This window comes from Raphanus sativus, chromosome 4 (genome assembly GCF_000801105.2).
Source record: "Raphanus sativus cultivar WK10039 chromosome 4, ASM80110v3, whole genome shotgun sequence".
Taxonomy (NCBI): Eukaryota; Viridiplantae; Streptophyta; class Magnoliopsida; order Brassicales; family Brassicaceae; genus Raphanus; species Raphanus sativus.
The window spans coordinates 30218816-30243512 of record NC_079514.1 but is presented as its reverse complement, the minus strand read 5'-3'; the positions used below and the strand labels follow the sequence as shown (position 1 = coordinate 30243512).

Genomic DNA, 24697 nt, shown 5'->3' with positions numbered 1-24697 from the left:
GATAGATGATGATGGTTTTGATGGATAGAAGTAGATATGGATGATGAACTTCAGTGAGAATCTATGAACTGCTCAACACTTGGATAGATGTGTCTTTGATCTAGAGAATGAATTCTGATTTCAATCAAAGATAGGTTTTGCTTGCAGAGAATAAACTCCTAGCAATCAATGTTCATAGATGAACAAGGGATTTACGGATTTTGGAGAGAATTTTATAAAAAAAAAAGAGAATAAACAATATGTCTACAACATCAAGAGTTTGAGTACAAAAAAAAAAGGAAAAGAAGTTGAAAGGTCCAAAACTAAAATTGTCTTAAAAACACAATAAATAATTATTTTTGCTGATTTCTTCACTTGAGTTTCATGACTCTGGTTTGACTCTGGCTCATGCTAAAGCAAGTAAGCCGTTGCTTCCTTTATTTTTTTCTTGGTTTGTGGTCTTCTTTTGGGCTTGGAAAATTCCAAACTCGTCTATGAGTCTAATCACACCTTTTACAGTTTTTTTGACATGTTCTTCATTGTAACTTGAATGAGAAATAACCTCAGCATGCTCCATTCCAAACATAGATTCATCTTCAAGCTTTCCATTTAGCCATCTAGGTTTATTCTTAGTCGCATAGTCATCAGGCTCAACCATGGTTACATCATCCCCTCTTTCTTTGAAAATATTTGTCCTCAAATCTGTATATCCTACATCAAAGGAAACAAGTAAGAAGCGAGACAAATGATCAAGAAAATAAGTATGGAAGCAACATCAAAGTAAGGTTTTGGACAGAAACTTCCTTGGAGTTTTGAAGCCATTTTTCTCAAATACTTCCATCTCCAAATCCCAGGTTGATAAACATGGTGTTTTCCCTTGTTTCTTACATTTTTTTTGACTGAACCTGTTTATTCTAGACACTCAAACCAGAAACTAGAATACAAGGATCATATGTGCAAGACATGTACTTGTTCAGATCAGAAACCAAAGTTTCTTTCCCTAGAACATGTAGCACATGTTTCAATCGTTCAAAATGCACATCAAATTAAGTATTATACACAAGAATGGCATAAAGGCACGAGCTAGCATAGTTTCTAAAGAACAATTTCTGATGAGACACAAGTTTCTCAGATTTTGAACACAAAAGATCAAGTTCAAACTGAGAATTACTTAACCAAGACTCAACATGTTTATCAAAAAATGCATTGTAAACCAGAATATCATCAAATCTCAAAACAACACAATTCTCAAGCAATGATCTCAAAATATGCCAAGGTTTATCAGTTTCAGAATACAAACTAGCAAGTTTCAAATCAGAATCAAGAACAAACTTAGTTTCAGCACTAAGTGCTTTCAGTTCCTGCAACTTCCAAGGTTTGTTCAAGGCATCAGCAGATGCAAAGAAACCACCAGTGATCAGTTTATGACTAGAAAAACTCAGATCAAAGCCATTATCTTTAAAACAAGAAAAATATTCACAAGGTTTTCTGAAACATAAATCAGATTGTTGCAGAACAAACTCTAGTGTCTTTTCAGAGTGATCAAGGCATCTGTTATGTTTCATAAACTGATCAAAAATCAAAACAAGACCAGAATCAATGTTATTGCCATATTGAAAACATTTTTGATCAGAGAGTTTATCAGGTTCAAACACTTTAAAAGAATTAATCATTTTATCAAAAACAGAGTTTGAAACACAATTTTTTTTTTTACTTTTTCAAGACTATAACAAACATTTCAGGCACAGAATTAACCATATCAAGATCCTTACAGTTCCCTTGAGAGTTCAAAGAGAATGACTTAGCATCGGTTTCTGCTTCAATTTTGGGCTGCTCCAACACTTCTTCTGGTGGTGAACTCTTTTGTGCTTCTTCTGCTGAGTTTTCTTTTGAGACCCGAGACACTAAAACAAGGCTGCTCGGTTGCACCGATTCCAGATAAGTTTCATCATAGATTTTATTGACAACAAGTTCACACTCAGGAGACAAAAGAGAAAAATCATTTTCTGTCTCAGGTTCTTTACTTACCTTAGATGGCTCTGTTTTTAATTTTTGGATAGCTGATTCCTTCTTAGAACACAGTGATTCACTGACTCTTGAGATAGGACGTGGGTCTTGCCTTCTTTGCTTATGTGACTGAGACTTTCTTGGGTGATCAAAATCATGGCAAGGTCTGGTCTCTTCTTTGGCATGTCTCAGATGTTTTCTGCTGTAGTTACCAGAAACAAAGTGTTTCTTCATAAAGTGTTTCAGTTCAAACCAGGATGCAACTTGTGCTTCTCCTGTTCTTCTTCTGGTAATAAGCTGATCCCACCATTGAATGCAATTTCCATAGAAATCTGATGTAGCCAATCTAACCTTTTTGATTTCTGAATAATTTTGGCCATCAAAGACAAACTCCATTTTCTGCTCTCACTCCAAATAGCCATCATGGTCGTTTTTGCCACAGAAAGATGGTATTCTGCTCCTCCTTTTGATCTTAGCTTCCTTATGAACTTGGGAAACATTACCAAAGAAATCATCAGCATGTTTCTTTTGTAAAATATCAGTCTTTTTCATTCTCTTCATGATCTCAGACATCATTGCTTCCATCTGCAATTTATTAAAAGTCACAGTTGGTGCCTCCTTTCTTTTACAGACATCTCCAGCCATGGTTTCCTGTTACAATCTCAACAAGAAAATTTAGCACATATATGAATAGCCAAAGCCTCACAATTTCTCAAGTGTTTCTCTCAAGTTTTCTGTGAACTTTTTTCTTCTGTGAATCCAGTAGTTCAGCAACAAACAAAGATCAAACTTCAGAGAACAAACCCCAACCCCAAAACAGAAGAAAGAGATAGACAGATTGCAAGATTTTTGTTTAAGAGGCTTTACCACCAGGATTGGATTTCTCTTAAGCCAAGTTGGATTTCTCTTCAACTTTTCAAATTTTTTTTTTTTTTAAATCTGGTTGACCATCTTGCAGATTCTACAGAAAAAAAAATAAGAGGATTTTGAGAAAATTGCAAAAGAAAAAAGATCCTCAAAACAGAGAAGAGAAATTGAAAAATTTAGAATCAAACCCAAGATCAAAAGCCTTCAAATCTGCTCTGATACCACTTGATGAATCTCTGGTGATGAGATCCTTTTTGTCCATGATTCTTTTGAAGGAAGATCTGATAGTTTGAAGGATAGATGATGATGGTTTTGATGGATAGAAGTAAATATGGATGATGAACTTCAGTGAGGACTATGGACTGATCAACACTTGAATAGATGTGTCTTTGATCAAGAGAATGAACTTTGATTTCAATCAAATACATGTTTTGCTCGTAGAGAATAAACTTCTAGCAATCAATGTTCATGGATGAACAAAGGATTCACAAATTTTAGAGAGAATTTTACAAAAAAAAAGTGGATAAAAAAAGAACAAAACTTGGGTTCACCCCCTCGGATGAACCTTTAAATTCACCACACCCTTAAGAACCAACTAAACTGCCATGTAGACAATTAAATGAAAACTATTATATTAAATAAAAAATAGAAAAATGCCAATTTTAACGATATTAATGCCAATATGTAAACCCTAAACCCTAAATCTTAAATTTTAAACTCTATACTCTAAATCCTAAACTCAAATCATATACCATAAACTCAAATTCTATACCCTAAATCCAAATTGTATACTCTAAACCCAAAACCTAGACCATAGCCTAAACCGTATACCCTAAACCGTATATCCTAAACCCAAATCTTATACCGTAAGCCCTAAATTCAAACTCTAAACCCTAAACCCAAACCCTAAACAAAACTTTGGGCTTATGATCTATGGCTTAGGTTTAAAGTATAGGGTTGGTAGTCCAAAGTTTTGTTTAGGGTTTGGATTTAGGGTTTACAATTTGTGTTTAGGGTATGTGATTTGAGTTTAGGGTATAGGTTTGAGTTTAGGGTATAGGATTTGGTTTTAGAATTTACGGTTTGGGTTTATGGTTTAGGTTTATGGTTTAGGTTTTGAGTTTAGGGTATACATTTTGGGTTTAAGGTCTACTATTTTGGTTTAGGGCATAGGATTTTAATTTAAAATTTAGAGTTTAGAATTTAAATTTAAAATTAGGGTTTAGATAAGTATCGTTAAAATTATTGTTTTTCTATTTTTAGCTATTTTTAATTAATATAATATTTTTAATTTATTTATCTATGTGGCAGATGGATTGGTCATAGAAGATGTGGTGAATTTGAAGATTCACCATAGGGGATGAATCCAAGTCTTGTTCATAAAAAAAAATATGTTTTCAACATCAAGAGTTTAAGTAGAAAAAAAGAAGAAAAATAAGTGGAAATGTCCAAAACTAACATTGTCTTGAAAACTCAACAAATATTTATTTTGCTGATTTTCTCACTTGAATTTCGTGGCTGGTTGACTCTGGCTCATACTAAACCAAGCAAGCCCTTGCTTCTTTTATTTTCTTGGTTTGTCATCTTTTTGGGATGAAAAAATTCCAAACTCGTCCATGAGTCTAATCACACCTATTACAACTTGTTTGAGATATTCTTCATTGTAACTTGAATGAGAAATAAGCTCAGCATGCTCCATTCCAACCATAGATTCATTTTAAAGCTTTCCATTCAGCCATCCAGGTTTATCCTTAATTGCATAGTCATCAGGCTTAACCATGATTACATCATTAACAAAAGGTTACTAATCATGAATTAGCTTTGAAGTTTTGTTTTAGTTATAATGTATTATTGTTGAGTTACAATTTTGATTTATACCCTTTGTAAAAGTGATAACTCAAATGTCAAACCAACATCAACCAAATTAATCAACAATTTTGATTTATACCCTTAGTAATTTTATCTTCGATGATCCTCACAAATTAATTAGGATACACTTGATGTCAAAAAGTTTTATCTTAGGTCTCGATTGATACAACTGATGATAAAACAATAGCAGTATGGTGTAGAAACAATATGTTTTCATTGAACTCTTTAATAAAATGATTGGTAAAACAATAGCAATATACAATTTTAAAATTATCATAAAAGTTAGTATATAATATATTTATTTTAAAATAATATATATTAAACTACAATATATATTAATAATAGATTTGTTGATATTAAAAATAATGAATCTTATTTAATTATATAAAATTTAAATGTGAAATTTATTATTTTACAAAAATAAACTAAAATTTATTTTAAAAATATTAAAATATTTTTGGATATAAAATAAGTTTTGATATTATTAGACAAAATAAATAAATTATCTATAATTTATATATAAATTACCATTATTTATTTATTGGTAGAACAATAAATGATTCATACAGAATATTATCATAAAAATTAATATGTGATATATAATTTATTTATTTCGAAATAATACAGATATGATTATTTTATAATATATATATATTATTCAAAATAATGAATAATATATGTAATAAATGATATTATATTTAATGTGAAATATTTTTTTTAAAGTTAAAAATATTTAATCGGAAATTTTATTTTTAAAATATAATTTTTATAAACATATTTTTTATTATTATATAAAATAGATTAATTATATACAATTATTTTAAATTTTGTATATTCTTACTGCAAATACTCTACCACAATCTCTATATAAAAACATTAAGCAAAGAACAATTTGAGAGCATTAGCATCTTGTAAATGCTTTTATGATAAATATCGATTGAATAATATCATATATAATGTTTATGTTAATGCTCTAGTAGCTCTACCAATCAAACTCTTAGTCCAATGTTAAAGATGTTATTACCACTAAATATTTCGTTTGTGGCAAAAATTTCAAGAAAATAATCATACTTCTAACATGTGGAGCACTTGATGTGGAAGGTTTTGCCACAAAGTTGAGTTACTAATAAAAATGTCATTAATCTAAACTTGGTTATAGACGTTTTTACTAGTGATCAGCTCAACGTATCTTAAAATTAACAGCACCACTGGCTTTTAAATACAAGAAAATCCTACTTAAAATAATTACATCTACTTGTCTGATTTAATTGATTTTTAAGTTGTATAAAGATCTTGACTTAGTCGTGTACTATTTTTTATAATTCCATCCACAAAGTTGTATAAAGATCTTCTTCTGCATTAGTCGTGTACTATTTTTTAATAAATATAGTAAAAAAATAAAGATAGCTTGTATCTTTAAAGCTTTTTGTTGGTTCACTAAAAATAGTTATAATTTTTTTGTAAACTTCGTTCGATTTGTGGAGAAGAAGACTTGCTAAGTCAAGATCTTTTTGGCAAAAAAATCTTGACTTAGCAAGTCTTCTTCTCCACAAATCGAACGAAGTTTACAAAAAAATTATAACTATTTTTAGTGAACCAACAAAAAGCTTTAAAGATACAAGCTATCTTTATTTTTTTACTATATTTATTTATTAAAAAATAGTACACGACTAATGCAGAAGAAGACTTGCTAAGTCAAGATCTTTAAATATAGAGATTAGAGATACAAGCAGTGGCGGATCTAGAGATGAATGTTACGGGAGGGGCAATATCAAAATTGTTCAAAGAACATCCGGAGACATGAAATACATTATCAAAATTTTACATAGAATTTTAAAAAATCATCTGGGGCCCTTGCCCACCCATTCCACCACGTGGTGCTGCCACTGGATACAAGCTATCTTTATTTCTTTACTATACTAGGATTAAACCCGCTCTACGGGCGGGACAATAATATACAAATAATTTAAATTTATTTAAAATATTTTCATTTCTATCTAAAAATAAATTAATTTTTATCAAGTCAAAATTTATTTATTTATTTTACAAATTATAAACTTATATAAACAGAATCTAATCATTTTACAGATCAATTACAAATGATAAAATATAAATTTTCAAAGTTATTTTAATTTAGATGCTAACGATATGTCACATCGACTATTTTTGATAAAAACACATCAAACTAATAATCGTGATGTGTTTATGCCGAATGTGTTTGTTTATGATAGATTTGGTTATGTCACTGGCTCCTTGTTTCATTTCAAAAAACATTTACAATGATGTGTTTGAGAGCGAGATAAGCAGTTTTTTCATCTAAAATATTTGAAAATAATAAAAATGTAAAACTATACATTTTTCAGATAAATGTTTAATTTAGTATTTTTATTTCTTATATTGTATAATTACTTTAAAATGTAAACATATACATTTTTATAGAGATGTTTAATATAGTGTTTCTTTTTTTGTATTTATTATTTTTTTTATATTGTATATTTAATTATTCTATTTTTTTGCTTTTGTATCAAATGTATTATAATAGATATTTAATGTAATATTTTTGTTTCTTCTATTGCATATTTACCTATTATTATTTTATAATGTAATGCCACATGACTTTTGCGGAATTGGGATTTGTATTCAGACGTGGAGACTATTTGATGATTTCTTCTATTTATATTTTATGCATTTTGATTTTCAAATGTTAACTATATATCTCTTCTTTTTCACATTGTATTTTTGAATGTTTGCATGAATACATGGATGCTTTGTATTTATGGTTTTCATAATAGAGAGTTTTCATATTTTTACGTTAAAATTATTGTACATGTAATTAATATTTATTTTTAATAGAAATTGAAAACAATAGCACAAGGAGTAACATATAGCAAAACATATCTAGCTACATATATTGTATATTTACACATATTTCCTTTGAAAAAACAAAAACTATACACTTTTAGATAGATGTTTAATATAGTTTCCTATTTTTATCTTTCTTACTTTTATATCAAATATAATGTTACGATAGTTGTTTAATGTCATATTTCAGTTTCTTATATTGTATATTTATTTCACTATAATTTTTTCACATAGATGTTTAATATAGTTTTTCGCTTTCTTATATTGTACATATAACTAATATTTGTTTTATTATATAGTTTATTTACGTATCTAATATAACAACAGATGTTTAATGTATTATATATATTTTTATATTGTATATTTACTTATTATTTATTTTACTATAAATTTTTCAGACAAATGTTGAGTTTAATTTTTAAATTTTTATATTGTAAATTTACTTATTATTTAGTTTTCTTATTTTGTGTATTTACTTATTCTAAATTTATTGCTTTTATATCAAATGATAATATTTTGATATATGGTTAATGTAACATTTTTATTTCTTATATAGTATATTTACTTATTATTTATTTTTTCTTATATTGTATATTTAATTATTTTAATATTACCTATATATGTTTAATGTAATATTTCTAATTCTTGTATTGTATATTTACTTTTTCCTATATTGTAATTTACTCATAAAAAATAAATGCTTCCTTTTATTAATAGGGATGATAATACTATAATAAATGCTTAATATAATATTACTATTTCTTATAATGTAAGCTTGTTTTTCTTATATTATATACTTACTTATAAAAATATTGAAAATAATAAAAATTTAAAACTATACATTTTTCAGATAGATGTTTAATGTAGTTTTTTTCTTATTTTGAATATTTGCTAATTATTTATTTTTTCTTATATTTTATATTTATTTCTCCTATTGATTTTCTTTTATATTAAATTGTAATATTACAATAAATGTTTAATGTAATATTTCTATTTCTTATATTGAATATTTATTTATTATTTTATTATTATAAAAAATTCAGATATATGTTTAATGTAGTTTTCTAATTCTTTTATTGTGTATTTACTTAGTATTTATTTTTTTCGTATTTTTATTCTAATATTATAAATAATTTCATATTTTTATTTTTATATTGTATATTTATTTTACTATACGTTTTTCTGGTAGATGTTAATTTTTCCTATTTCTTATATTGTATATTTACTTACTATATATTTTACCATATATTTTCAGATAGATGCTTAGTTAAGTTTTATATTTCTTATATTGTATATTTTCTTTTTTCTTATATTTTTTTCTTTACTTATTCTATTTTTTTATCATATGATAATATTACGTTAGATGTTTAATGTAATATTTCTATTTCTTATATTTTAGTTTTACTTATTATTTATTTTTCTTATATTGCATATTTGCTTATTCTAATATTATGATAAATATTAAATATAATATTTCTATTACTTATATAGTATATTTACTTATTATTTATTTTACTATATATTTTTCATATAGAATTTTAATTTAGTTTTTTATTTCTTAATTGTATATTTACTTTTTTCTTATATTGTATATTTACTTATTCTAGTTTCTTGCTTTATTACGATAAATATTTAATGTAATATTTCTGTTTCTTATACTGTATATTTACTTATTATTTATTTTCTGTTTTTAATAATAATACCACGTGTCATAAATATTAATGTAATTTTTTTTTTCAAATAGATGTTCAATGTAATATTTTTTTCTTCTTATTTTTTCAGATGGATGTAATATTTCGAAATAATTTAAAGCTATATGTTATTTCAAATATATGTTAATATAATATTTACTAATATTGTAATGTTACCATTTCTTAAAAATACTTGGAAATAATTAAAATGTAAAACATACATTATTTCAAATATATGTTTAATGTAATATTTCTATTTTTATATGTATATTTACTTATTATTTGTTTCTACTTATATAGTATATTTATTTATTATTTATTTTCTATATTTTTAATAATAATGTCACGTGGCATCTTTCAGTGAATTTTTTTCCCGCCCATTGGAGATGGTCTAAAGAATGCGAAAAAGATTCATGTTTAGATCAAGGCCTAACCTGATCAGGTAAGTTTTTTCTTACTCTTTATTTTATGTGTTTATAATGTAGAAATGTGGTATACTACTTTTGTTTACTTTAAGATCAAAATATATATATGCTTTTGCTTATATATTACTTATTTGTAGGTTCTTTTAGAAACTTAAATGTAAATCATTGAAAATGAAGAAGTCTAAAAGAATAATACGAAAGCAAAAATATTTATAAGAGAAGAAGATCAGAATTAAGGTTGATATTTTAATTTTTCAATACATAGTTAAAATGAAGACAATTAATAAGTTTGCAATGAATTTTCCCGGAATTGCCATCACAAACCATTTCTCAAAGAAACATTTGCTTTACTTTTTCTTCCAACTCTATAAAAACAGTAAAACCAAAAAAACTTTTGCTTTACGTTTTCTTTCAACTCTATAGAAACAGTAAAACCAAAGAAACTTTTGCTTTACTTCTTCTTTCAGCTCTATAGAACTATTCACTATCTTCATGAGCTCATGCTTTGGGATAAAACCTCTTAGCCCCTGATTTTTTTTTTTTTGTTTAAAAGCTATTAATCCACTAAATTAGCATGAACTCTAAGCAAACATGTGAAGTCTATCTCAAGTCTACTGAGAAGCCCGCTAATATTATATTCAGTTATTTTAACGTCAGTGGGCTCATTAAACTGCTTAATCTGTCGCATAACAACTTATCTTTCATTAGAATCTTTTTGAAACATCAACCAAGAACAACAGTTCTTGAAATCAAGGAAGAAAAAGAGACCTGCCTCACTTGGTTCCTTCCCCTCAACGTCCTCCATAAACCTCTGCAAATATCATTGTTTCCCTATCTCCACCACAGGCAGGCCTTGCCTTGCAAACTCCACAACTTCATCATCATCCTTAACAATCCCCACTTTACCATGAACCAAGAAAATCATAGAGCCAAGTAATCAAATTCTTTGTCGTACAATGGAAGTTTCTCCTTACTACATATTGCAACTATACTCACATCGAGTTTGTTCTCGCCACCAGAAACCACAAGTCCTCAACACCAACCACAAATCACCTGGTTTGGGATCGTAATACTCCATGGCGAGTCTCTCCGTCTTCAAAGAAACCTTCGATTCATCTCCTTCATGCTTGAGCTATTTCAGAAACGGCTCATGCAGGACGTGCCAATAGCCAGCTTCCCACACTGATTCTCGCCCTCCTCTGGTTTTGATACATATTTAGGCTTGTTCAATAGCTGAAGCTCTTCCTCCGCCACAATTCCTCCGTTTTGTACATTGAAACGACGTCCCGATGGAACCATGAATCATTCAAGTTTGACTTTAGGAATTTAGAATATATGAATTGTCCTTATCATATATGAATTTAAGAATTTCCTCCTGAGATCCATTGGTCTGCTCCAAATATAGCCTTGCTGATCTGATGTAGTTCATAAAAGCTGTTAGTATGACCAACTAAATATAATATTACATGTAGTGCATATACACACCCGAGAAAGCACATGCTGAATACACTAAAATAAATCCTTCGAGGAATCCCTATTACAAATTGCATGAACGGCATGCATAATACAAATTGGATGTTCTCTTTCCTTCGGTTCATCCCTTATTTTTTCTCTCGCTTCTTACTACACACAATCCCATACAGGCAGCGACATCAAACAACCAAACGCACATAAATAAAGTAGATATTAATGGGAGCCGAAGACGTTAGGTGAGCTACTCGGTGTTCTGTTCCAGAGAACTTACGGCTGCGAGACGTAGAAGAAGAAGACAACTAAACCTAATTAGTATGACTTCTAATAATTCAATCTTGGCGAAAGCCCAGAGCTTGAATTTATATTTTATAGTATAAGATATCAAAAATGTAAACTATATATTATTTCAGAGATTATGTTAAATTTAACATTGCCATTTTTTATATTTTATATTTACTTTTTATATTTTTATTTAGTTTGCCACGTGGCTTATTATAGTATAAGATATCAAAAATATAAACTATATATTATTTCAGAGATTACGTTAAATTTAACATTACCATTTTTTATATTTTATATTACTTTTTTATATTTTTATTTAGTTTGCCACATGGTTTATTTCGGGAGAAGTTTTTTCCGCTGATGTGGACGTTTTCTGGTGCTTCAAAACTGTACTTTTAATAGTATAGATTTATTAAAAATTTGTACGTGACTTTTTTTTTCAAGTACGTGACTTATGCAGAAGAACTAAGTCAAGATCTTTAAAGATACAAAAAATAGACAAGGCCTAATAATGCCATGAGAGTAACAGTGAAAATGACGAAAGATTGTTTTAAAAGCCGAAAGATTTTTTTAAAAGAATTTTCACTAGTAGTCAAGAGTTTTATGGTTCTTAATGGGATGAGAGTAATAGTGAAAATGACGTCGAACCCTTCTGTCTCCCTTGGTGTCATTCACATCCATTTTCTGCAGTTGAAAGAACAGAGTATATCTTTTCATTCTTGATGTTTTTCCTAGAATACTTTTTCGTTAACTCTTCTCTGCAGAGCGACTATGGGACTACTAAAGAGTTTTTTTTGTGAAGAATAAGAGCGAATTTTCACAAACCGATTTGATATCCGAGTCTGGCCAATTTCCGGACTTTACACTGTCTCACACGTGGGAAGACAACATGGTCTGTAGTTGATCTTCTCCTTTGTTTTACTGTTTGTTATTGTGATTCCTTTTATTCATGAAGATGTGTCATATTCTCAAGAAAGCTTTATTTCAAAGAATGAGTTATTTTGCAATGATTGTTTCATTTGATGTGTTGATTTTCAACTGTTCTTAGGCTTTGAAACTGTTTTACCCGCCACACAGAACCTTCGAGATGGTTGAGAGAAGTTCATTATTATCAGAAAGGATAGACTACTAAAATACACATGACTTCTCAAATATATCACTTTTGGACAATACACCAATTGAGTCTTTCATTCTTTTAGCAAATTAATTCAGTGATCTACTACTTATTTGCTGAGGAGAATAATACAAACTTAAACAAAGGCATAAGCATTAGCATCAAGCAAACCATACAAAATATAGATACCAAAATCCCATATAAGCACAAAATAATACAATCTACAAGATAACAAATGGCACTATATCCTTTTCACTGATCTCCACAATACTATCAGTCTCTAGGTTTTATTATACTCGGAATCTGGAGAAAAATGATACATAGAACATACTCCTAACACAGATTTCATTCAAACCGAAGGAGCATCGCGTAGGGCATTGTTGAAGACGTCCCTTCCCTTTCCTTGAGGATTCCTCTTCCATTCCATGATTTTTTTGAACGTCTCTATGAATTCCTTCATGTGTAGTCGTTTCCATTCCTAACCAAAAGAAGAAAAACAACATCCAAATCGAAGGATCAGACATGCAAATCGAACCTCATTTCTTACTGAGTATGAGTTAACAAGAAAGGGGTCAAACACCTCAAAATCCCATTCTCCTCCGATATCAGGATCATCTTTATTGATCCATATATATGTTTCCACAGTCATCTTCTCAAAATTGTCCTGTAAATGCAAATAAGAAAGAAAAAACAATAGAATCAATCTCATCAAAATATTGTTTCATGGAGATGAGAATCTTCAGACTTACCTCTCGTACAACACCAACTGTCACCCTCTCATATTCATTACCCTCGACAGCATCTAAATTCTCAAGTTCTTCATCCGTTAATCCCATTAATAACTACACCAAAATATCACTTCTCAAAATCACAAAAAAAGAAAAAAGAAAAACCCACGAGAATATAGCAGCTGAATTTCACAAAAACAATTAAGAAAAGAAATCAAACCTTTCCATGAACTTCTCCATCTTCAGACGGTATAACACATGGATACAAACGTCCTTTAAGCCTAAACCTCTTACTGAATTTAAAAAAAAAATCCAAAATCACCATCAAGTATTAGATCTATACAGAGAGAAAAAATCAATAGAGAGATTAAGACAATACTTACAAGCCAGGGAGTGTTGCAAAGATGGTTTCAGGAGTACGATCAAGCATGACCTTGACGACCTCAGGCTCCTGAAAGCTACCATAGACGAAAACATTGTGAAGCTGCGCACCGGAGCCACTCATTTTTCTTCTCTCTTCAGTCTTTTTTTTTTTTGCTTTATTTGCTTCTGCTGTTTCTTTATGAAATGTTTAATTTATGACGTGAAGATATGTGTTAGGATTCTCTGCCGACAATTAAGATATCCCTTTTTTTATCAGTTTTTTTTTCTTTATTTGCTGTTGTTGTTTCTTTATCAAAGGTTTGATTTATAAGGTATCCCTTTTTTTTTATCAACATCAGTATCCCTTTTTATTTGATCTTTTCCTACTTTTGCCGGCAACTATTTGATACATATTTGTTCAAAAAAAACTATTTGATACATATCTATACTATACTAAAAGGCTAATAAGATCAAAGGAGAAGGCCTCTACGTAGGATTAAAAATTAAGACCAATCAGCTTTAAGATATTTGCCATGTCAGATTAACCTAATTACTTCTGCCTGATGAATTGTCGATCCACAGCCTCCGTTCTCTTTTGACACAAATCGTCTGTTCACTCTCCCTCTCTCTATGTAATGGTTGTTGCTTGATTATGACTGTTGATTGTTTGTCTTCCTCATCAGTTATGCTTACATATCTATTTAATTGAGTACTCAAAAAATTGAGACAATTAAACAAATCTTAGGCGACGAGAGTTCAATGAAGCAAGGGAGATGGCCGCCGGCGACGGGACAGCTGTGTTGGTGTTTGATTCTTCGACGGGTAAGAAGTTTTCTATGCTATCATCGGTTCATCTCTCGATCCTAATTTATCCCTTCAGATCTATACTATACTAAAAGGCTAATAAGATCAAAGGAGAAGGCCTCCACGTAGGATTAAAAATTAAGACCAATCAGCTTTAAGATATTTGCCATGTCAGATTAACCTAATTACTTCTGCCTGATGAATTGTCGATCCACAGCCTCCGTTCTCTTTTGACACAAATCGTCTGTTCACTCTCCCTCTCTCTATGTAATGGTTGTTGCTTGATTATGACTGTTGATTGTTTGTCTTCCTCATCAGTTATGCTTACATATCTATTTAATTGAGTACTCAAAAAATTGAGACAATTAAACAAATCTTAGGCGACGAGAGTTCAATGAAGCAAGGGAGATGGCCGCCGGCGACGGGACAGCTGTGTTGGTGTTTGATTCTTCGACGGGTAAGAAGTTTTCTATGCTATCATCGGTTCATCTCTCGATCCTAATTTATCCCTTCAGATTTAGATTATTCTTCTATTATCTTTGTTCATCTCTGTGCATTTTGGATTTTAGTTAACTCTAAGTATGCTTTAAAAATTCATGTCTTTCAGTTTTTTTTTTTCTCTGAGAGTTTAACATTTTACTAACCATATTTTGATAAAACCCTTGATTATGTTTGCAGCTTCAACATTTTTGGAAGCAAGCACAATTCCTCATCATTCTGATGTAGTTTGTGTTCACCGTTCCACTTCTCTAGGCTTATATTACATAAGAAAAGACCTAAAACTCAATCTAACTCAAACTACCTTATATCTAACCTTTGAGGAGTTGTGTGTGATCATAATTTTGTGGTTTCTTTTTCACAGGTTAGCATATTGGGTATATTTCTTTGAATATTTAGTTGTTCCACCTCTCTAAAACAAGAAGACAGAACCGTTGAACTCTACTATTTTTTCAATATGTATCGTCTTACAGGTTGCTCTGACTACTGCCAAGATAGAGTCCATTTTTCTTTGGCTGAAGATCGAATATATAAAATACTGAGTTATGCAAGAGGAAAAATGGAGAGGGTCCCCAGGTCCAATGGGAGAAAGTCTTAACTCGCTGTTTCTAACTGTCGATAGTGATATTGGAGGATAAATCGGCATAGCTCCTACTGATAGGGTTTGTCAGGCTGTTGCCTCTGAGACTGTGGTAGGGGGTTAGGCAATTGGTGTTCTTCCCATGTCTAGGTACCTTGGTAAGCAATACTTCTATTGATTATCAGTAATGAATCTGTGAATGCCTTGCGAGTAGGCTTATTAATTTCATCTATGGCACATCTCTGGAATTATACTGTGAAATTTTTTTTCCTGCCATTTAAGAAACATTAGATCCTCAGTGTGTTTTCTTTCATCATCAACTTATGCTCCAGAAACCCATTAGATTTGTAGATTAGTATGCCTAAATTGTGTTGCGTTTCTCCTTATATGCAGAACAAGTATGTTTTGTCTGATTCTGATGCTTTATGTATATGTCTGACAGGTTTTACATTTGGGATTCACATATCAGCCTTGTATTTTTCTACTCGATAACTATTAGCAATTATGGATGATTGGGGTAAAGTTTATTGCTTTAATGTCTCTTTATGTGTTTCTATCTATAATCAAATTACAAAATTGATTCACTTGCACAAGTGTGAATCTTATTGGAGTTTTGATTGCTTATAGTTTTTATTTTTTTGATGATTTAAGAGGATGAGCCGCTTGCACCACTTCCAGCTAAAGTTGAGCTTAAAAGCAACTGGAATGACGAGGATGTAGATGAGAATGATATTAAGGACTCTTGGGAGGATGATGATGATGATGACGAACCTGCTCCGGTAAAGCCTGCTTCGGACAAGGCTCCTCCTAAGAAAGCAGCAGCCAAAGCTGTTGAAAAGAAGGGTAAAGCAGCCGATGTTCCAAAAGAAGCACCAAAGGAAGGACCTTTGGATCCTATCTCTAAGAAACTTCGCATGCAGGTAATTTAAATCTTTCTACCTGGCATATTTGTTGAGACGAGCTTTTATAAACAAGACCAAAAACTGTGTGTTCTTTCTCTCACAGGGTTGTTGAAGAAGCTGACTACAAGGCAACTGCTGAACTCTTTGGAACGAAGGGTGAAAAGACAAAACTTGATGTGTTCATCCCCAAGTCTGAAAGCGATTTTTTGGAATATGCTGAAATGATTTTCTCATAGGCTTAAACCATATGAGGTTTGTTGCATAAGCCTTTCTTCTCTTTATAGTAAAACGCTCTTGGCAAGTTGGCATGTTGAACTTATACTTTGGTTTCTTCTGTTTGCAGAAAAGTTATCATTATATTGCGCTACTCAAAGCAGTCATGAGACTATCTGTGGCCAACATGAAGGAGCAGATGTTAAAGATGTTGCTTCGTCCATTACAGCAATAGCAAATGAAAAAAATAAGGCGGAGAAAGAATATTGCTGCTGGTAGAAAGAAGACTGGTATGTGCATTGACGACACTCGCCTTCTAATTTTTGGGTTATTGATTTGTAGATACGTTATTCTGAAGATTAAGTGTGAATCCTTTTTTTGTGATGATCAGGTGGGAAAAAGAAACAACTGATTGTAGATAAGGCCAATCGCTACTATCTCAGCCGTTGCAAGCCGCTCTTTGGATAAAGCCAAGATGTTCGCTGCTGCTAATGGCTACTCTCCTTCGGCAAAGATCCACGGCTCTTACGAGTCGATTCTTGAAGATTCAGAGGTTGATGCTCTACATTCCTCTCCCAACTAGCCTCCACGTCGAATGGGCTATACGTTCTGCTGAGAAAGGTAAGCACATCCTTCTTGAGAAGCCCGTGGCGATGAACGTAGCTGAGTTCGATAAGATTGCTGCGGCTTGCGAAGCCAATGGTGTTCAGCTTATGGATGGTACCATGTGGGCTCATCATCCTAGAACCGCTAAGCTCAGGGAGTTCCTCTTCGATCCAGACTGTTTTGGCCAGCTCAAAAGCGTAAGTACTATGAACTTAGATTAGTGGGGTAGAGTTGGAATCATTCATAATTCATAGTATAGTATATGTTCTTTGGTTAAGATCTTTATGGAACTTATTGTTTACTTGCACTACTTCGCGAAGATTGTTCAGGTGCTTGCGTATACGGCTGTTTCGAGCTTTTCCAAGCATAGGCGGTGGAGGTTTGGAATCACTTCGATTACTCTGGTTTATTACTCTGAAAGGAGCTGCCAATGATATTTTGGTGAAAAATCAATGGCGGTGCTCTAGCGGTGATTTTACGCAAAGATTGGTGTTATCTCCAGCTTCTTATACGTGTTCATTATATAGCATGATATAGTTAATTTTAATAAGTGGATTTTGTTTTTGCCCAATTAGATTGACAATGTGTATTGGGTTTTGTTGAACATTATTATAAATTCTCATTTAGAGCTTTTTCATGATTAACACAATCCTATAAATTATATTTTAACTAAATAGGTAAGTTATTAAACAGTATTAGTCAACAAAAAAATTATTCAACAATGTATTATTTTATAAATGCTATTATATGTACATTTAGTTACCGCTAATGCAAATTGTAAATAAATGTGATACGTGTATCTACCAATCTAATGGGTTAAATACATTTATTTATTTACTATTAAAGATTTTTATTTTATTTTGTCCAATGTATTTATTAACTATAAGTATAAATTAACAGCCATCTGAGAAAAAAAACTTTAAGTATAAACTAGAATTTGACCCGTACTCCCGTGCGGATGTTTGAATTTAATTTATATTCAACGTAAATTTTTAAACTGTCGGTTTTTATAAAAAAAAATATCATTTATATTTTGTAGTTTGACGATTTAATTAATCCCATAAAACGCGCGTATTATACATGGACATGTTATTAGATATCTGAATTATATACCCAAATCTGATTCGAAAAACCTAACCCGAAACCCGATCAAAATGGCAAAATACCCGAACAGATATTAAGTTATGAGATATTGGGTATCCGAACCAGAATTAATAATATTTGAATCCGAATGGATATCTGAAGGTAAAATAACATAGGTCATAACCCTATATTTCTAATTTAGGATCTCTCATTTTATTTAAAATATTTAAATTGATATTGCATATGAATCAAGATCGAATAATATACATATAGTTTTAAAATATAAAAAATCTCAAATGACAATAAATAAATAAAATATTTTCTTTTCTTTTTAAAAGACTGTTAAATTTATTCAAACAAAAATATTTTTGTACAATGAAAATTACTTCAAGTTGAAATAACTGGTCAAGCACATCGGTGCTCGAATCTGTGAATCATAGAAACTTGAACGCTTATATAAATAAAGTTGAGTTATAGAAGACATAGTTGTAAATAAAATAAATTGCAACTTAATAACAAAGTTTCAATGATGTATGACTCCAATCTCTTTGCCAATTGCTCAGTGCATCAGCTGTTTTCACTTTCTGGTGAAAATTAGTTAGAGGTGGTTTGTATCACTTACGGTCTTTGTTAGAGTCTTGAATGGTTTCATAAACTTACTGCTTTTCTGTGCGTAGGTAGCGAAAGGGCTTTGTAATTATGGAACAAATATCATGTCATTAATTTGGTGACAGAAACATTAGAATCGTTCTACTAATAGTGTTTCTATGGAGAAAAACGTAAGTAGCCATTGGAATCAGGTTGCAAAGAACTCTACATAGAACACTCTTAAGGTTTTGTCTAATACAAATCCAAAAAAATTCCAAGAATATTTGCCGCAAGTTTCAAGAAAGTCAGCAAAATGCAGAGGATACCAATAAATTGAACGGAGAACCCTGAAGACATCTTGAGTTGTTGCTTCAAAAGGACACATCAGGGGCGAAGTAAGAGCTCTTCTGCCCTTTGCGCAATGCAGGGATCGGTTTTACATTTTATTTTCCCTGGTCTTTTCACCCGAAAGTTATTATAGAGTTTAATTGCCTGCTAGCTTCAAGTATTTGGTTTCATTAAACATTGATATGTTGATTTCCTACAGTTCTTGACTTGCCTGTCTGTATACTTCAGTTCATGAAAATCTAATATTGATATGATTTGTGATGATAGAGATCTAAAAATAGTTTTGTTTTTTAGTGACGACAATAAGTTTCTCAACTCAGAGTATTAGAATTTGTTTAATCTATGACAAAAACCAAAAGAATTTTCTTTTTCAGATGGCAAGATGGATGGACACTAACGCAAATACTTTTCTAAGCAAATTAAATGCACAGATTGAGTGACAATAGATACACATACAGTATTTCGGTCTAGAGGTTGAGAAAAAATTCAGTCAAAAATGATAAGCATGAAACCACACAAAATGATGCATAATCACGTTTTACAATTTCGGCGTTTACATCTATTTTAATCTTATTAATATTTGTTGCTCTGGCTTGATTTATTATCATTTATATACACAATTTTGTCAAAATATTTAAAATGTCTTTCAAATGCACTAACACACAAGTGATGTTGTGTTCATAATTGTCTTTTTTATATATATTTAGTGTTTGTGTAGAGCACAGCGTGACTAGAAAAAAGTAAAGCCTTTCATTGATATTCGTTTTTTGTTTTTTTTTTTAGTTTTGAAAACAAAAATTCATAGATTTGGAAATAAGAAACATGGCTTGGATCATGTGTGTGAATGTTATAAAGAAAAATTACAAACAATAAAGATTTAAAGTTGTTTAAAACATTGAAAATCATGAGATTAAATTAACATTTTATAGGACACAAACCGCGCGTAGCGCGGTTAAATAATCTAGTCTTAATTAACAATCCCATTTCGACGATATTGACGGACTGGTGGGTCTTTATTTGAAGATATATTTATGTACTCGTTATTTGTTAGTCAAAAATGTAACATAAAATGGAGATTTCGTCGGAAAACGCAAACCTTCGTCTAGAAACTAAGAAATAGTATGTTCATTACACTGTTTATAATAGTTTTAGATTGATTAATTATACTAAATCAGCCATTGCGTTTAGTAAATGTACTCCTTCTTCAACGCAGTCTACTATTTCCAGTATCTTTGGTATCACAAAAGTGGATGGTTTTGGTCGATATTTGGGATTTGCCAGAACAAATAGGAAAAAGGAGAAAAGAAGCTTTCCAATTCATAGTGCAGAAAATTAAAAAATAAGCTAGATAGTTGGTACTCTAAACTCCTATCTCCGGCTGGAAAAGAGATTCTGCTAAAATCAGTTATCACAGCCTTACCAACATACACTATGTCTTCTTTCTTACTGTCAAAAACGTTATTACTGGAGATTACAAAAGCAATGAGAAAATTCTGGTGGTCTGCTTTTCAGGATAAACATTCTATCCCATGGATAGCTTGGAACAAAATTACAGCTTCTAAAAGAGATGGAGGGCTGGGGATTAGAGATATGATGGCTTTTAATAAAGCCTTATTAGCAAAGCAAGCATGGAAGTTAATCACTTGCCCTTCATCTCTATTAGCGCGAGTCTATAGAGCAAATACTATAGGAAAACTGAGTTTCTAGAAGGCACGAGCTATCGACTTCAAGCCTAGCATGGAGGAGTATCATTCAAGCTAGACCGATCATTCAAAATGGGATGCATTGGGAAGTAAGTAGAGGAACACAAATAAGAGTATGGCATGATAACTGGTTATTGGGAGGATCTCAGGCCACACCTGTAGGTCCTGGCATGTTTATTCATCCGGATCTTCGAGTAAAGGATCTTTTTTATTGCAGGATCATCCTCATGGAATCAACCACTACTTCAACAGCTATTTCAACATGAGGATGTCCAAAGAATAATGCGTCTCCGACCAAGTATAACAGGAGGCAATGATGTGCTATATTGGAGGCTAAGCAATTCAAGAAAGTATATAGTCAAGTCCGGTTATCACGTTCAAAAGCAAATGGACGATGAGGACGCTCTTATTAATCAGGTTCAATTTCACCCTTCTACTCAATTGCGCAATCAAGTTATTAATAGATTATGGTCACTGAATATTCCACCTAAGATTAAAATATTTTGGTGGAAATTGCTCCATAATGGATTACCAGTAGCTACCAATCTAGTTAGAAGGAGGTGTAGAATAAATCTGGATTGTCAGCTCTGTGGGGAAGGGTATGAATCATTATCCCATCTGCTTTATGAATGTAGAGTATTCCAAAGAGATTTGGCACATGGCATGTCCTGAAATTTCACAGAGCTTCGTGTTAAATTTGGATCTCTTGCAGTTAGTGCAGTACATAATAATGATAGTGCAAGAGAAAGACATGGTTCTTTGCCTTTGTTTTTAGGATGGAGAATATGGAATATGGAAAATGCGGAACAAATTACTATTCGAAAACACTAGAGTCCACATCGTGCAGGTCATCAAAAAAGCCATAATGGATTTAAACCTATTGAAGGAAGCCTTGCAGCTTAATGAACCAGTTTCATCGGATAGTAAAGAAAATCATTATCACTCTATTGAAGTATTCTCCCTCGAGAACCATGTTTCTACTGTATTGTAGATGCTTCTTGGAAGTCTCCTATGAAACAGCATGCATAGGGTGGTCCTTATATAGTCCACAAGGCACCCTCATTATCCAAGGAAGCTCTGCAATAACTCCAACAAACTCATCGCTTGAAGCCGAGGCAATGGCAACCTTGTTAGCAGTTCAACAGTTGCACCGACTACGATATGACAATGTAATGTTTCTAGGAGATAATGCGCAACTTTACAAGAGCCTACAAGATTCCAACCACTTTTGCAATGAAGCCACAACAATGGTAATGGACATTTCTAATCTTCTAAGCTCAATAAGTATTCTTTTAAGAAAGTTCCTAGAAATCTTGTACATTATGTTGACCTGTTAGCAAAAAGAGACAGATTAATGAACCAGCAATATGATATATCATGGCTCTCTAGCTGACCATTATACTATGTTTTGAGCTAATGAAAATGTTGTCAAAAAAAATAGTTTAAGATTTAACATTCTCTGTCATCTTTGATTTATAAAAATATAAAGCTCAATACATTCCTAAATACAAGAATTTTTTTCTAAAAATTAAAAATTCAGCCCACAGAAAATCTAAAGAAAAAAGTAATAGAACAACATTTTGATTGATATGACGCAGAAGGGACAAATGTCACTTGAACACATCAGCAAAAGAAACTACCCAACTTCACCATCTAACACGTAATCGTCGATAAATCGTTGTTCCACCAGACATCGGACATAATCCATTCAAAGATATGCACCGACAATGAGAACTGAGTGAGTGATTAGAACAACAGCTACACCGCTTAAGATTTGACTGTCAGAGCTACAAATAACGGAAAATTAAATAAAAGCCAATAGAAGATCTCGTCACAGAGCTACCATACAGGCTAAGAGATTAAGAGGGGCTTATTGAAGTGATGATTTGAGAGGAATTGCTTATATACAAAATTCAAAGGAATTTCTAAAAACTTTTGGAGGTAGTTGGAAAGGATTTTAAGAGTTTCAGATATAAGTAAACTTTTTAACCTTTTTAATGAGAGAAATTTACCAATATGTCACTTTTTGACATTTTATGTCAGCATAAGTCACAATATTATACTAAGACACTTTTTTGGTGGTCCAATACGTGTATGTATCCTTTTCGACTAACTAGATGCTGTTTAGTTTCACTTTTATATTTAGGGCTTCTTTTGGGTTTTGAATTTTGAAATTGTGGGCTAAATCTATTAAACTATTTTTGGTTTTTATTTCACTTTTTTATTTCCATCGTCTCCTTCGCAGTTCCTCTTTTTACGAGAAATGGTGGATAGAGAAAGAAACCGTAGGTTAGTGTTTTGAAAGCGAAATCGAGGCAGACGGCGAGTGCGACTTAGAAATTCAGGCGGCGTACGGGATTCCGAAAGCGAAATCGTGGGGCGGTCGGCGACGGGATGAGGAGGAGTGGGCGGCGTACGGGAAAAGAGCAGTCATCTGGTTAGTTGGTTGTTGTTTTGGATTTGTGTTTCTAGCGGGTAGGGTTTAGTAGTTGGGATGGACGACCGTCTTTAATATCAACAGAGTCCTGAATTGTTTATGTGTGTTTAGCGGAGGGCCGTAGCGCCGGCGAGGGTTCAGGCATGAGGACGACGCGGAGGTGCGAAGGAAAAGAGCATTGCGTCGGTAAGGAAATTCCTACATGGATCGCTAATTATTTTGTTTGGTGTCTACAAATAGAATTGAATTGTTTTTTTTTACCCAGAGGATGAAACGGCGGAGCAACGGCCGGACGAGAAGTTGCCGCCGAGGTGTTTCGCCACCGATAGGTACCCGAGCAAGCAGCTACTCATCGGTTATGATTCACGCCATGCTTGTAGGCAGGTGGTTACAAAGAAGAGGTACGAGGTGTGGCCCGTGGTTGGTGGGAACCCATTGAGGTTCTCTCTCGTTGATTTTAAAGATAACACAATGTCATACTTTTGCTGATAGTTTTCTTTTGTGTAAAAGTAGAAAAGAACATGTTACTCTCTGGATAAGTGTACTCCCTTCTCTTAATTGGTGCGTTCTTGTGTATGTATAAGTCTCTATACTTTCTGGTTGAATGTGCACCCTGCTCTTTAAGATGTGATTTCTTGAAGCTGTTTTGTTGTGCATGATTTTTTTGTATGTCTAAATGACTAGGAGGTCATTCTTACATGTGTTGTCTCTCTCTATGCAGTTGGTGACTTGAACTGTTTGATGTATGCAACATGATGTGTGTTGCTGCCCCAAGACACATGCTTTACATTGGAGCTATGTTCCAAGACAAGCTGAACCAATTACAAGATTAGGAATTGTGAATCAAAATTGTATCCTCAATGTACAATGTAGCTTTTATAGTGTACGAGGGGCACGTTGTACACATGTACATTATTTTTGATGATAAGCCACACCCTTTGTACATTATCCTCATGTGCATCGAAAATTTATACATGAGTAGTGTACATAGGTCTTGTTTCTATGTGTACACTATCTTAATGTACATTGGTATAAATAATAGTGTACATCTGATGATCAAAGTCATAGCAACGTGTACATAGGTCTTGTTATCAACATGTACTCGTTCCAACAAATTTTTTATAATGAATTTCTAAGAGTTGTTGTGTACAAATTTTACTGTACACGTGTATAAGATTGTATATCTCAGGATTTGTTTTATCTCATGAACATTTGAGTCGTCTATCTATTAGTGGGTGGTGAATTGTCGCATAAACAGCTTCCTCCTTCTAAAAA

General features: G+C 31.9%; 1 protein-coding gene, 1 long non-coding RNA gene and 1 pseudogene across 2 annotated transcripts; 1 reads left to right on the top strand and 2 right to left on the bottom strand.

Annotated features, from left to right (window-relative positions):
* Positions 1-222: 222 nt before the first annotated feature.
* LOC108852479 (uncharacterized) lies at positions 223-3356 on the bottom strand. The gene is made up of 3 exons (XR_001949515.2): positions 3042-3356; positions 2854-2947; positions 223-2637 (listed from the first exon to the last, which is right to left on the bottom strand). It is a non-coding gene; the product is annotated as an uncharacterized LOC108852479 (long non-coding RNA).
* Positions 3357-12698: 9342 nt separating this feature from the next.
* Positions 12699-13937, bottom strand: LOC130511689 (AIG2-like protein A). The gene is made up of 5 exons (XM_057009079.1): positions 13681-13937; positions 13518-13590; positions 13319-13411; positions 13150-13233; positions 12699-13047 (listed from the first exon to the last, which is right to left on the bottom strand). The coding sequence occupies exons 1-5, from the start codon at positions 13800-13802 to the stop codon at positions 12919-12921; spliced, it is 501 nt and encodes a 166-aa protein (XP_056865059.1). The 5' UTR covers positions 13803-13937; the 3' UTR covers positions 12699-12918.
* A 697-nt stretch (positions 13938-14634) lies between these two features.
* Positions 14635-17823, top strand: LOC130511688 (uncharacterized; annotated as a pseudogene).
* Positions 17824-24697: the final 6874 nt, after the last annotated feature.